This window comes from Scyliorhinus torazame, chromosome 29, assembly GCF_047496885.1.
Source record: "Scyliorhinus torazame isolate Kashiwa2021f chromosome 29, sScyTor2.1, whole genome shotgun sequence".
In the NCBI taxonomy this organism is placed as follows: domain Eukaryota; kingdom Metazoa; phylum Chordata; class Chondrichthyes; order Carcharhiniformes; family Scyliorhinidae; genus Scyliorhinus; species Scyliorhinus torazame.
The window spans coordinates 41,071,968-41,085,651 of NC_092735.1; the positions used below are offsets into that span (position 1 = coordinate 41,071,968).

General features: G+C 50.1%; 1 protein-coding gene across 5 annotated transcripts in view; it reads right to left on the reverse strand.

Moving 5' to 3' along the window:
- LOC140404106 (transcriptional enhancer factor TEF-1-like) overlaps positions 1–13,684 on the reverse strand; it is a 110,699-nt gene that overhangs the window by 52,466 nt on the left and 44,549 nt on the right. For 3 of the 5 annotated variants that reach the window (XM_072492522.1, XM_072492524.1, XM_072492521.1), the window contains 4 exons: positions 9,664–9,728; positions 8,971–9,033; positions 5,761–5,772; positions 2,079–2,210 (listed from right to left, as the gene is read on the reverse strand). In XM_072492522.1, coding sequence (XP_072348623.1) covers positions 2,079–2,210; positions 5,761–5,772; positions 8,971–9,033; positions 9,664–9,728 — 272 coding nt within the window. The remainder of the gene's footprint in view (positions 1–2,078; positions 2,211–5,760; positions 5,773–8,970; positions 9,034–9,663; positions 9,729–13,684) is intronic. The other 2 variants (XM_072492523.1, XM_072492525.1) reach the window with 2 other exon arrangements.

Below are 13,684 nucleotides of genomic sequence, written 5' to 3' on the forward strand. Positions count from 1 at the left end.
GCTGTGAAGCAGAGATAGCGCAGGTGAAGGCGGGAAGCAGAGATAGCGCAGGTGAAGTCGGGACGCAGAGATGCCGCAGGTGAAGCAGGGAAGCAGAGATGCCGCAGGTGAAGGCGGCACGCAGAGATGCTGCAGGTGAAGGCGGGAAGCAGAGATGCTGCAGGTGAAGGCGGGAAGCAGAGATAGCGCAGGTGAAGTCGGGACGCAGAGATGCTGCAGGTGAAGGCGGGAAGCAGAGATGCTGCAGGTGAAGGCGGGAAGCAGAGATAGCGCAGGTGAAGTCGGGAAGCAGAGATAGCGCAGGTGAAGGCGGCACGCAGAGATATCGCAGGTGAAGTCGGGACGCAGAGATGCCGCAGGTGAAGCAGGGAAGCAGAGATGCCGCAGGTGAAGGCGGCACGCAGAGATGCCGCAGGTGAAGTCGGGAAGCAGAGATGCCGCAGGTGAAGGCGGCACGCAGAGATAGCGCAGGTGAAGGCGGGAAGCAGAGATAGCGCAGGTGAAGGCGGGAAGCAGAGATAGCGCAGGTGAAGGCGGGACGCAGAGATAGCGCAGGTGAAGGCAGGAAGCAGAGATAGCGCAGGTGAAGGCGGGAAGCAGAGATAGCGCAGGTGAAGGCGGGAAGCAGAGATAGCGCAGGTGAAGGCGGCACGCAGAGATGCCGCAGGTGAAGGTGAAGAAGCCGCAGGTGAAGCAGAGATGGGCATCAGTTATGTAGATGATGAGACAAAATCTTCCAGCAGTCAGATTAGATAGGCTGGTGGTCCAATCTGGCCAAAGCTTGCTTCTGCCTGCCAGTTAGATGCTAAACTGCCAACTGGCTGTACAGCTGAAAGATAATAGTGAAGGCCAGTTTATTGGGTCATGTGACTTTCCTTCTCCAGGATGTCTCCAACAATGGACGTTTATCCAGCTTCTGAAGTTTAGCTTCCTTTTCAGGACTGATGATGTCTCAGCCATTGTGGGTTCAAAGGGGTGCATGTTGAGGGTCTGGTGTTTGGAAAACCATTGTCTCAACAGCCCAACGGACTCCACTAGCAAGGTTGGCTTATCAAACGGCATTCGTTTAGCTTCTTTTGATGTTGATTTGTACACTTCCCATTGGTCTATTAGAAACCTAACGAGATGTGACATTCCCAAAACGGAAAAACAATTATTTTGTTTTGAAGATCACTGGAGGTCATTGCCACACACGGGATCAACCAAATTAATTATCTTTGTTCAACAGAAAGATCAAATTTAAAAATCAGAAATAGTCGAAATGCATGCAGGGTTGGGTTCCTGTTCTGTGTTGGACGAATCCAATGTTATTTTCCATTATAAATTCTCCCGTCTCCGCCCATAATGGGCCTGCATTTGTGCAGCTAAACCTTCCTTCTCATATACCTAAAGAAGCTTTTACAATCTGCCTTTAATTTTCTCGCTAGTTTATAATCATCTTCTCTTTCCCTTTCTTCATCAGTTTTGTGGTTCCCTCTGGCTGGCTTCTAAATGGTTCCCAAACCTCAGGATCACCACATTTTCTTGTGACTCTACAAGCCCATCTTTAACTTTGGCTAAATATGGTTCATTCACCTGTTGAAATAAGTGTTGAAACATAGACAAGGTGCCACACAGCTCCTGTGGCAGTCTGCTCAGTGACAGTAAGAATTAAAGTTTGAGCAGCACAGTAGCACAGGCGGCTTCACAGCTCCAGGGTCCCAGGTTCGATTCCCCGCTGGGTCACTGTCTGAGCGGAGTCTGCATGTTCTCCCCGTGTCTGCGTGGGTTTCCTCCGGGGGCTCCGGTTTCCTCCCACAGTCCAAAGACGTGCAGGTTAGGTGGATTGGCCATGATAAATTGCCCTTAGTGTCTAAAAAGGTTGTGAGGAGTTATTGGGTTACGGGGATAGGGTGGAAGTGGGGGCTTAAATGGGTCGGTGCAGACTCGATGGGCCGAATGGCCTCCTTCTGCACTGTATGTCTATGTTCTAAGTATCCTTTTCACTGAGTAACGTGCAGTAATTTACAGTGTCAACAGGTTGCACAGTGTCCGCACTTCACCTCAACCGACAAAGCAAAAAATGAATCATTACCTACCCCTGATGTTACAGAAAAAGGACGAGACATATGTGATATGCCGAGTTTGTTTTGAATTGCTGTCGCTGATACGATCTGTGCTGATGACATGGCCGCCATACTGGCGAGGGCTTTGTCCTTTGTGGACTGATCCTTATGGACAAGAGAAAAGAGTGTCAGACTGAACAACAAATTAATCCAAGGGAGTCTTGTCATTGCTAAGTAAGTGCTCATGAAACTCCAGCCTTGTTTGATGCTGGCCCTGTCAGGGTTGTGGGCATATTGGGGGCCAGGTTCTCGGAAAGACCCCGTTCAATAATAGTGTGGACTGGTTTCAAAGTGAGCATATAGGAGGAGGAATAACAGGTGGGACGGGGGTTTTAGGAGCTTGGGAGGAATGTTCAGAGTAGCTCTGATCACAGAATTATTGATAGAGAAAAGACACAACAGCAAAAATATGAACAAATACAAGAGAATATTCTAGAGGAGTGGCAGGGGGAGGGAGAGCAAAGAAATGAAAGGAAAGAGAGAAAGGAAAAGGGTCGGATAGAAAGAGACGAGGTGGAAAGAAAGAAGCAGAGAAACAGCATGAACACCCAAAGGGGGAATAGAGAGTGCGTGAGACTGAAACACGCAAAGACAGAAGTCATTGCGAAACAAACTTGCTCAAGACCAATTTGAGCTGTTAAAAGATGCTCTCAACAGTAATCTGTAAATAGGCAAGTGATAATAATAAGTCATCAGTAACAGCAAGTAACTGAGCAGTCTGCCAGGTTTGCTCGTTATATTAAGTGCGAGTAATAAATGTAGTCAAATGGTGTGAGAATTCTCTGCTCAATAATAGTGATTTATGTGTTGCTGACTCCATGTGGTTCCATTCTAATGGATATGTTCATCGTACGAACGAAGGGGGGGGGGGGGGTCGGGATTAGGGTATTAAACATTAGCCATGATCATAATGAATGGCGGAGCAGGCTCGAAGGGCTGAAGGGCCTCCTCAAGCTCCTATTTTTTATGTTTCTATGACAACTATGCCAAATGGAACCCATTAGTTCCAACAGAATAAAACTTGAAGGGGGGGATTCTCTGGCCACGGCAATGGACGGTCCGCGTCCCACCCGTGGCGACCTTGCGGAGGGCGCGGCGGAAGAATCCAGTCCGAAGAGTGAAGAAATAATTCATTCTGTAGAAGAGCCATAAAACACTAACTCAGTTTCTCTCTCTACAGGCGTGGATTTATCCAGCATTTCTGTTTTTATTTCAGATTTCAGCATCCACGGTTTTTGCTTTTATTACAAGGAAATAATTGATGATGGTGGAATATTGATAATGTAATTAAAGGAATGAAATTATCAATGGAGTGTGATTTCTTGATGAAACATTGACAGTCATCATCAGAATCTCTTTCACACAATAGATAAGCAACCATCTAAATACCTTTCCTCGGATTCCACAATCTTCGTACTAACAGAAAGATCCAATTACACCAAGAGGAGGCCAATCAAGCAGGGCCCCTCATCACCCGCATTCTTCTTTGCAATATCAGAAGTACTGAGGAGTATTTCAAATTACAAAGCACTCAGAAACAATGCTCTGAGGCTTTAACGGGTTCTAATGTGTCCATCGCTAGTTTCCAGAGATGTTGAAGAGTTACATCCAAATCAACAGCTCCTTGCAGTTAATGCCACAGCCAACACAGGAGGGTGGGTTAGAGCAGCCACACAGCCAGAAAGCACAGCTTGAAACACTCTATTGGGGTTGAGGGCAGCTTTTCAGATGGCGAGTACCCCAAGTAAAGCAACTTTACAAACTTTACATGCTCTCCCCATCTCTCCCAGGGAAGCACTGAGCTCTTAATAATAATCCTCATTAGTGTCACAAGTAGGCTTACATTAACACTGCAATGAAGTTACTGTGACAATCCCCTAGTCGCCACATTCCAGCGCCTGTTCGGGTACACAGAGGGGGAATTCAGAATGTCCAATTCACCTAACAGCCCGTCTTTCGGGACTTGTGGTATTTTAATGGATTTTCACCATCCATTACTGTAACCAATTGCACATTCTTCATCAGCCATCGAGGCAGCAACCTCCAAGGGAGCGATTTGACTATGAAACAGACCTCAGTTTGGGGCTCACTGAATAGGGCCAGGGTGTAAAGAACCTCAACAGACTGGAAATACCATAATATACAGAAAAAATTAAAACCTGCTGATAAGGTGTTTGAAGGTTCAGGTGATGTTCAAACACTATTTAATTTTCATGCTCATTACAGAAGCATTGCTTAATCGGAGTCCATTACAGCTTGTAACACATCTTAGTTATTTTCCAATACTCCAAATTTGAAAAGATATACAGAAGTGAAACTGGATTAATAGCTATCACTGGATGGAGACAGACACCATTCTACCACGCGAAAGCTGACAATAATTCAGCAAACGAGAACAGCAGAGATCAGGATATCTTAAGGAAGTTGTATTTATTCTGAACTGTAAAAGTCAGTTTACAACCCAGAGAGATTCAATATTGCCATTGAAGAATTTTACTTTGCCTGATATTAATCGTGGAAACAATAGTAGGGTAGCAGAGTTGTTAATCAAGAACAATTACTACACGTCTCCCCGCGCCACCCACCGTCTCCCCGCGCCACCCACCGGCTCCCCGCGCCACCCACCGGCTCCCCGCGCCACCCACCGGCTCCCCGCGCCACCCACCGGCTCCCCGCGCCACCCACCGGCTCCCCGCGCCACCCACCGGCTCCCCGCGCCACCCACCGGCTCCCCGCGCCACCCACCGGCTCCCCGCGCCACCCACCATCTCCCCGCGCCACCCACCCTCTCCCCGCGCCACCCACCGGCTCCCCGCGCCACCCACCGGCTCCCCGCGCCACCCACCGTCTCCCCGCGCCACCCACTATCACCCCGCGCCACCCACTATCTCCCCGTGCCACCCACTATCTCCCCATGCCACCCACTATCTCCCCGTGCCACCCACTATCTCCCCGCGCCACCCACTATCTCCCCGCGCCACCCACTATCACCCCGCGCCACCCACTATCTCCCCGCGCCACCCACTATCTCCCCGAGCCACCCACTATCTCCCCGAGCCACCCACTATCTCTCCGTGCCATCCACTACCTCCCCGCGCCACCCACTATCTCCCCGCGCCACCCACTATCTCCCTGCACCACCCACTATCTCCCCGCGCCACCCACTATCTCCCCGCGCCACCCACTATCTCTCCGTGCCATCCACTATCTCCCCGCGCCACCCACTATCTCCCCGAGCCACCCACTATCTCCCCGCGCCACCCACTATCTCCCTGCGCCACCCACTATCTCCCCGTGCCACCCACTATCTCCCCGCTCCAGTGAGCACAATGGGAACCTTTCACCAAATCTGAAATTGGACAAGAGGGAGTTGGAATCAAGGCTAAAGTTCAGAAGTTGTTTTGCTGATCAGGTCCTGAAAAATAAATTTATCCCAATCACAAGGCTGAAATAAATTGGAAAAATTGCTGATTGAAAATCCGATCACTGGTACTCTTTTAGTAATTTCCTGATAATTTTCTCAAAACTCAGTTTGATGGCAGTCAGGCTTTGGGGAACTCTCGGCAGTCAGCCAGCGGGAAATGTGAGACTATATCACAGCAAAATATCAGCACAGACAAGAAAACCAACGCTTTCCCCCCCCTCAAGAGCTCACCATATTGATTGTCTGGAAACAAGGAGGGATTGTCAGCCATTCCAGTCACCAAATGGGCAGTCCATTCAAAACAAAAGTAAAAAGATTAATCACGTTTTACTAATGGAGGAGATTATTTTTCATATTTCATCTAAAAAGTTGCAATCCATTTTGAAGGAATGAAATCAGCTTTACTTACACCTGCAAGAAACTGCAGAGTGTGGTGAACTCAGCCCAGCGCATCACACAAGCTCGCCACCCCCCACACTGATTCTGTCTACATCTCCCGCTGCCTCAGGAAGGCAGACAGCATTATCAGAGACCCCTCCCACCCAGGCATTGCCTTCCTCCAGACCCTTCCATCAGGTGGAAGGTACAGAAGTCTGAACACCCGCACATCCAGGCATAAGAACAACTCCTTCCCCACAGCTTCAAGACTCCTCAACGACTCCCCCTCGGGCTGATCTGTTCCCTGTAAGAACACTATTCACGACGCCCTATGCTGCTCTTGCTCATGTATATGCTTTGTTTGGCCCCTTGACCCGCACTGTAACCAATCACTGTTTGTCGATGTACCATTTGTCAATGTTCTCTGTTGATTATTCTTTTTGTCTACTATGTACGTACTGTGTACGTTCCCTCGGCCGCAGGAAAATACTTTTCACTGTACTTCGGTACATGTGACAATAAATCAATCAATCTCCTCCCTCAGAAAGAGACCTGTACATCGAATGGAGTCTCTCAGCCTTTTCTGTAGATTTAACTCCTCAGGAATATTCTGATGTTCTGGTTGAGAGATACCTTTAACTCCACAAAGCTTCATTATCAGCATGGTTTTTGTCATGTATGCCTGCTGATCACACATACATGATTTGAGATCAGTCATGTACCAGTTTTGATCAATAGTTAGCTCTCATTGTTCAGTATCCCACATTAGTTTGGCACAGTGGAGTGCAGCAGAATCTGGGCACCGTGATTGCCACTCACCTGGATACCGTTCATTTACCTCCACGATACACTGCGTAGGGCCGCACGCTGCCTAGGGCCGCACGCTGCCTAGGGCCGCACGCTGCCTAGGGCCGCACGCTGCCTAGGGCCGCACGCTGCCTAGGGCCGCACGCTGCCTAGGGCCGCACGCTGCCTAGGGCCGCACGCTGCCTAGGGCCGCACGCTGCCTAGGGCCGCACGCTGCCTAGGGCCGCACGCTGCCTAGGGCCGCACGCTGCCTAGGGCCGCACGCTGCCTAGGGCCGCACGCTGCCTAGGGCCGCACGCTGCCTAGGGCCGCACGCTGCCTAGGGCCGCACGCTGCCTAGGGCCGCACGCTGCCTAGGGCCGCACGCTGCCTAGGGCCGCACGCTGCCTAGGGCCGCACGCTGCCTAGGGCCGCACGCTGCCTAGGGCCGCACGCTGCCTAGGGCCGCACGCTGCCTAGGGCCGCACGCTGCCTAGGGCCGCACGCTGCCTAGGGCCGCACGCTGCCTAGGGCCGCACGCTGCCTAGGGCCGCACGCTGCCTAGGGCCGCACGCTGCCTAGGGCCGCACGCTGCCTAGGGCCGCACGCTGCCTAGGGCCGCACACTGCCTAGGGCCGCACACTGCCTAGGGCCGCACACTGCCTAGGGCCGCACACTGCCTAGGGCCGCACACTGCCTAGGGCCGCACACTGCCTAGGGCCGCACACTGCCTAGGGCCGCACACTGCCTAGGGCCGCACACTGCCTAGGGCCGCACACTGCCTAGGGCCGCACACTGCCTAGGGCCGCACACTGCCTAGGGCCGCACACTGCCTAGGGCCGCACACTGCCTAGGGCCGCACACTGCCTAGGGCCGCACACTGCCTAGGGCCGCACACTGCCTAGGGCCGCACACTGCCTAGGGCCGCACACTGCCTAGGGCCGCACACTGCCTAGGGCCGCACACTGCCTAGGGCCGCACACTGCCTAGGGCCGCACACTGCCTAGGGCCGCACACTGCCTAGGGTCGCACACTGCCTAGGGCCGCACACTGCGTACGGCCGCACACTGCCTAGGGCCGCACACTGCCTAGGGCCGCACACTGCCTAGGGCCGCACACTGCCTAGGGCCGCACACTGCCTAGGGCCGCACACTGCCTAGGGCCGCACACTGCCTAGGGCCGCACACTGCCTAGGGCCGCACACTGCCTAGGGCCGCACACTGCCTAGGGCCGCACACTGCCTAGGGCCGCACACTGCCTAGGGCCGCACACTGCCTAGGGCCGCACACTGCCTAGGGCCGCACACTGCCTAGGGCCGCACACTGCCTAGGGCCGCACACTGCCTAGGGCCGCACACTGCCTAGGGCCGCACACTGCCTAGGGCCGCACACTGCCTACGGTCGCACACTGCCTAGGGCCGCACACTGCCTAGGGCCGCACACTGCCTAGGGCCGCACACTGCCTAGGGCCGCACACTGCCTAGGGCCGCACACTGCCTAGGGCCGCACACTGCCTAGGGCCGCACACTGCCTAGGGCCGCACACTGCGTACGGTCGCATACTCACTGGACGATGAGAAAGTGAACTCTCTTTTGGCCGTGATAAATCCCAGAACTGACATGCAGGAAGCAGTCCGTGGTATCCTGCACCATTGGGAAGTGTCTAATTCCCAGGAAGCTGTGAGCTCACTCTGCCAGAGTCAAATATATTCTCTTTACTTTGAATACAGACCCTCAGGGCGGTGCAGTGGTTAGCACTACTGCCTCATGCCGCCGATGTCCTGGGTTCAGTCCCGGCTCTGGGTCAGTGTGTGGAGTTTGCACATTCTCCCCGTGTCTGCGTAGTTTCACCCCAAAGATGTGCAGGGTGGTTGGATTGACCACACAAAATTGCCCCTTAATTGGGGAAAAAAAAGAATAGTGTACTCTGAATTTATTTTTAAAAAGGAATACAGACTCGGAGTCACCCCCTTTCTGCAACAGTGGACTGTCCAGCCTGGGCGCAACCCAAGGGTAGAAGATCATTGGTGTGGTCACCTTCAAACCAGGCAATCCCTGCCCAGCTCAGAGCAGGTCTGAGGCATCTGGCTTCACAATGATAACGGGTGTGGAACGTGGAGTGGGAAGCAGCCCGTGTCGCCTCCATCCAAACGTTTGGCACTGCCGGTCCTTACAAAGCATCGCAATTGTGCAGAGTATTTACCAAGCCCAGGAAGTCAGGGTTAAAAGTCCCGGTAACCAGATAAAATTCTAAATGTTCAGAGTAACTGAGCTCCTACCTTTAACTTGCTGTGAATCTCACGAGATTTTCTTCGAGCAAGAACCTGAATGTGACTCGATACCTGATGGAGAGGTGAAAAGGAATGAAAATAAAGGAAGAGTTTCACGAGATTGCACATTCCTCTAGTTATCTGCTCCAGAAGTTTCTCAAAATGTAACTTCCACCGACAAATAAACAAACAGCTCAATAAAACCCAACATTTACTCAATCTTTAAAACCTTGTCATCAATCAGCCACACCCAACCCCCAACAATGCATTGCAGCTAACGCAGGAAATGTCCTGAAAAATCTTCTCCAAATCCCCAAGTCAACTAATGTCCTCACCATATTCTGAAATTGGCTCAATTCGGACAGAGGACAAAGGGCCAAACTCCTGCTGGACACCACAGGGGGGCAGCGTACTCACTGGTCACGTCCTCTCCAACCATGATGTCCCTCCACTCTGCCCTCACCCCACCACCACTCTCTACCCCGCCCTCACCCACTTACGGTCCGGGATCATAATACCAAACTTGATGACCATGCAGGGGGTCAGTGGCATGCCAGGGGCAGCATGTCACTCACCAGGGGGTGCCCTGGTATTGGCGATTGCCGGGGGGGATGATGCTGCAGATGGTGCAATTCACAGATTCCCCCGTACTCAAAATGACACTTGGGTCACACTTTCCACCCCAAATGTTCATGAACAAACCTGTTTCCGTGTGCGTGTCTTTCCTGTTCGCAGTTTGATATACCGAGCGATTAACTCATTGCGTCCTGGGAAAGGGAGAGATAAATGATTAATCACAATGCTAAAGATAAACTGTACCAGCAGCGTTGGTACAAGTGTACAAACATCCGCAATATTAATTAACAACATACTTGCCAATCTCGCTCACCGACTCCCTCCGGAACATTTATCAAGACAGCATTGACTTGACTAAACTGAGAGTTGTTACAACCCCTCATACCTGCACAGCTATCTGCCTCAGTGTACACAGCGCCACACTAAGATCACATTTATTTCAAAATCCAGTCACTTTATTGTCCTTTTTCAAACCAGCTCACCAAAATTGAGGTTGGCAACTTGGAGATTCCATGGGTTAAAAAATTGATTCGTAGAATCCTTACAGTGCACAAGGCGGCCATTTGGCCCATCAGGTCTGCACTAACCCTCTGAAAGGGCACTCTACCCAAGCCCACGTCGCCTCTCTATCCCAGTAACCCCACCTAACCTTTCGGATTCTAAAAGGCAATTTTATCACGACCAACCCACCTAGCCTGCACATTTTTGGAATGAGGCAGGAAACCCACGCAGACTCCCCATGTCTGGGAAGAACGTGCAAACTTCACAAAGACAGTCACCCGAGGCCGGAATTGAACCCGGGTCCCTGGCGCTGTGAGGCAGCAGTGCTAACCATTGTTCCACCCGCGTCCCTGGAGCTGTGAGGCAGCAGTGCTAACCCCTGTGCCACCCTGTTATGGCTATGGCCCATTAGCAAGCATTGTCACTGTGTGGCCAGTGCCCAGGAACCGCACAAACTTGTGTTCAAATATCTCAGCTCGTTTTACACGTTTTAAATAATTGCAAAAAGTATAACGTGTCCGCTGCCGACATACAAGCTCCTGAAAATAGCTTTGTTTAAACTTTACTAGGCAACCATTTTAGTCTTTGGTCTGGTTTTTGTTTTCCATTTTTCAGAGTTCCTGCAATTTTCTCCTGAAAGCAACTTTTACTGCAGAGAATTCCAGACTCATTCTGTCTGGAGTTGGCAGGTGCAGAGTCTTTCACTGTGCTTGGGATCAGCAAGACCTCTGCCCTTCGGAGCAGCTGCTGGTCTTCCGTCTCTCCGCTTCCCATTCAGATCCGAGCGCCATTTACTGCCGCCTGCCGCGGTGCACAAAAGGATCAGCTGAACTAATGTAGACATCAAACAGCAATCTCACAAAGTCTAGCCATTTGGGAATCTTCCTCCATGTAGCCCCGTGCTTCAGACAACATTTAATATCACAATTGAGCCAAATATTTGTGCCTCTGTTGCTGGTATGATCAGCTGCTTTTCCCCACTCTGAACATATCTGTAGCAAATAGTTAACACAAGTAAAAACTCAATTCATAATGCTTAAAATTAAAGTTTATTAGCACAAATATTGTCTGACTTTTTAAAATTCCCTTTGACTTTCAAAACCAACTTGATCATTCTGTTGCTAAACAGCAGTCTGCAATCTTCATGTTGTCACACATTCAGCCAAACAATTTTCCTTTCCTGTCCTTACAAACGCACCCCAACACGAAACATTAGCTCGGTTTCTCTCTCCATACGTGCTGCCTGAGACATGCTGAGCATTTTCTGTTTGCATTTCAGATTCCCAGTTTCTGGAATATTTTGCTATTGTAATCCTCTTTCCCACTCTTCTGCTGTCCTTGCCGTCTAGCTGCTGCCTCTCCGGTCAATGCTTTGCATCGATACATCTCTTGTAGACTCCAGCCAAATAGGATGGATCTAAATCCAGTTTTCTGATTCAAACTCAATCTTCCCGACAACTCCCGCAAAGGTGCCAGGAACCATTACCAGCTTCATGTACGGTTCCGAACATCGAACAAAATGCAACGAGTTACAGGGAGCGCTCGGTTTGCCGTGGAAACGGATTCTCTCCCGGATTTACCTCTACTTTCCTTCCTTGAAGATAATGAGTATGTTCTACCCCACCCTCCAATCCCAAAGCGACGAAGGAAAACTGACTCAGGCAGAATGATGTTGACCCAGGCCCATCAAGTTCCGGTAAGTTCTTTCAGCAATGTGGTTGACTCTTGAATACCCTCGGAAAGGGCCGACCAAGCCACTCAGTTCAAGGTCAATTCGGGATGGGCACTAAACGCTGGCCCAACCAACGACACCCACACCTCACAAATGAATTAAAAAATGCTCAGTTTTACAGCTGTTTCTCACACATGGGATTGGGAATCTCACAGGTCAGGATCCTGAAGAGAATGTATCGGGATCCATGGGAGACGATGATACAACCACCACCACAACATGCGACAGTCAAGTTAACGGTGTACAAAGATTCACCCATTGACTGCATAGGAACATTGAGATTGAGGAGCAGCTATGGCAAATCTGCCTGGAAACCACAAGTGTTCTTGGTGGACACGAGTGAATCAGCCATAGCTGGGTAATCAGCATTGTGGAACTTAACATTGTGACTATGCACAAGATCACCAATACAGGAGAAGAGGCCAATAATCACATTGAGTCAGTTTATGAGCTCTATAAACAGACACTTGATGCTGTCGGGAGCTTCAGTGGTGACGTTGTTCTAACCCTCGGAAGATGCAAACCTGCCAATGAACCCTCTGAGAAAGTGCAGAATGAAGGAGAACCTCACGAGCAAGTTGAATGATGTGGAGGGTAGGGCATTAGTGAAGCTGGGACAGTCCATCATGTATGGACTGAAGAAAAAGTTGGTACAATCCATATGCTTGGACCCAGGGTGTATAAATCTTGTTATAAAGAGATGCCTACATTAGAGGAATTGAATCCCAGATTCACAGACGCAAAGCTTCTCTCCAAGTTAGAATCCAAACATGGATATTGGTCGGTTCATTCAGCAGATGGGTCTCAGGACTCACCACCCTCAGGGCACCATTCAGAAGTTACTGCTCCCAGAGATTACCCTATGCTTAATCCATCAGTCAGGATGTGCCCCAGCAGCATAACAGAATCATAGACAATATTTCTGGATGTGTATCCATTGCCAATGACACTGTGATGATGGGAAAAACTAATGAAAAGCATTGAAATCTACACACAGACAGCACCAATTCATCATGAAAGATTCACCTGTAACAGCAGGAAGTACCCGGTGAGAGTGTGGGACAGACTAACTTTCTTGCTGTTTTTACTCAAGTTATGATTCGTATAGACCCAGGACAACACAAAGAGGTTCGAGACATGTCTACGCTCCAGGACAAAGAGGACTTGCAGAGTTGACTCAGATTATTCAACTACTTGGCCAACCAGACGTAGCCAACATTGGTGACAGAGCACCATGACTAAGAGAACTGCAGGTCAAGGATGTTCCAGATGTAGACAGGAGGAACATCAACACACGTTTGAGTAACTCAAACCGACATTATCAGGAGACACATGGGTCTACAATTCCACAATCTTAGATGGCAACACACCTCAAAAAGGGTTAGGAGCGTGAAGTATGCGAGATGATAAACCAATTGTACTTGGCTCCAGAAGCCTATCATAAGCACAATCCAATTATTTGAACATAGGATGTGAGAATCTTGCTCTGGTATTTGGTATCACAAAATTCCAGGTATCTGTTTGGTTAACAATTCATTGTGCAAATTAACTATAAACAACTGGAAATGATTTGTCCACTGACAAGTACACTACCCAGACTACAGCAACTTGTAATAAACTACAGGGATACAACTTCAGCATCTGTGAGAAACTGGGAAGCAAAATGGCTACTTCAGACACAGAGAGCAAGTAACCAAATCAGGAAAAGAGCACAGATATTTTGCTAGATTTACAATAGACATCAGGGTAGACGGTGTATTTGGTCATCTCATTGGTCACTTTCAGGTGGCAACAGCAAATGATTTGTGACTGAAGGTACCGAGAGTCATTGTAGAAGGCCCACCTGATACATTACAAGAAATGTCCGACACCCTCTGGAAAGAGGAACTGGGTATTTCAGTAAGTGTGAATTCG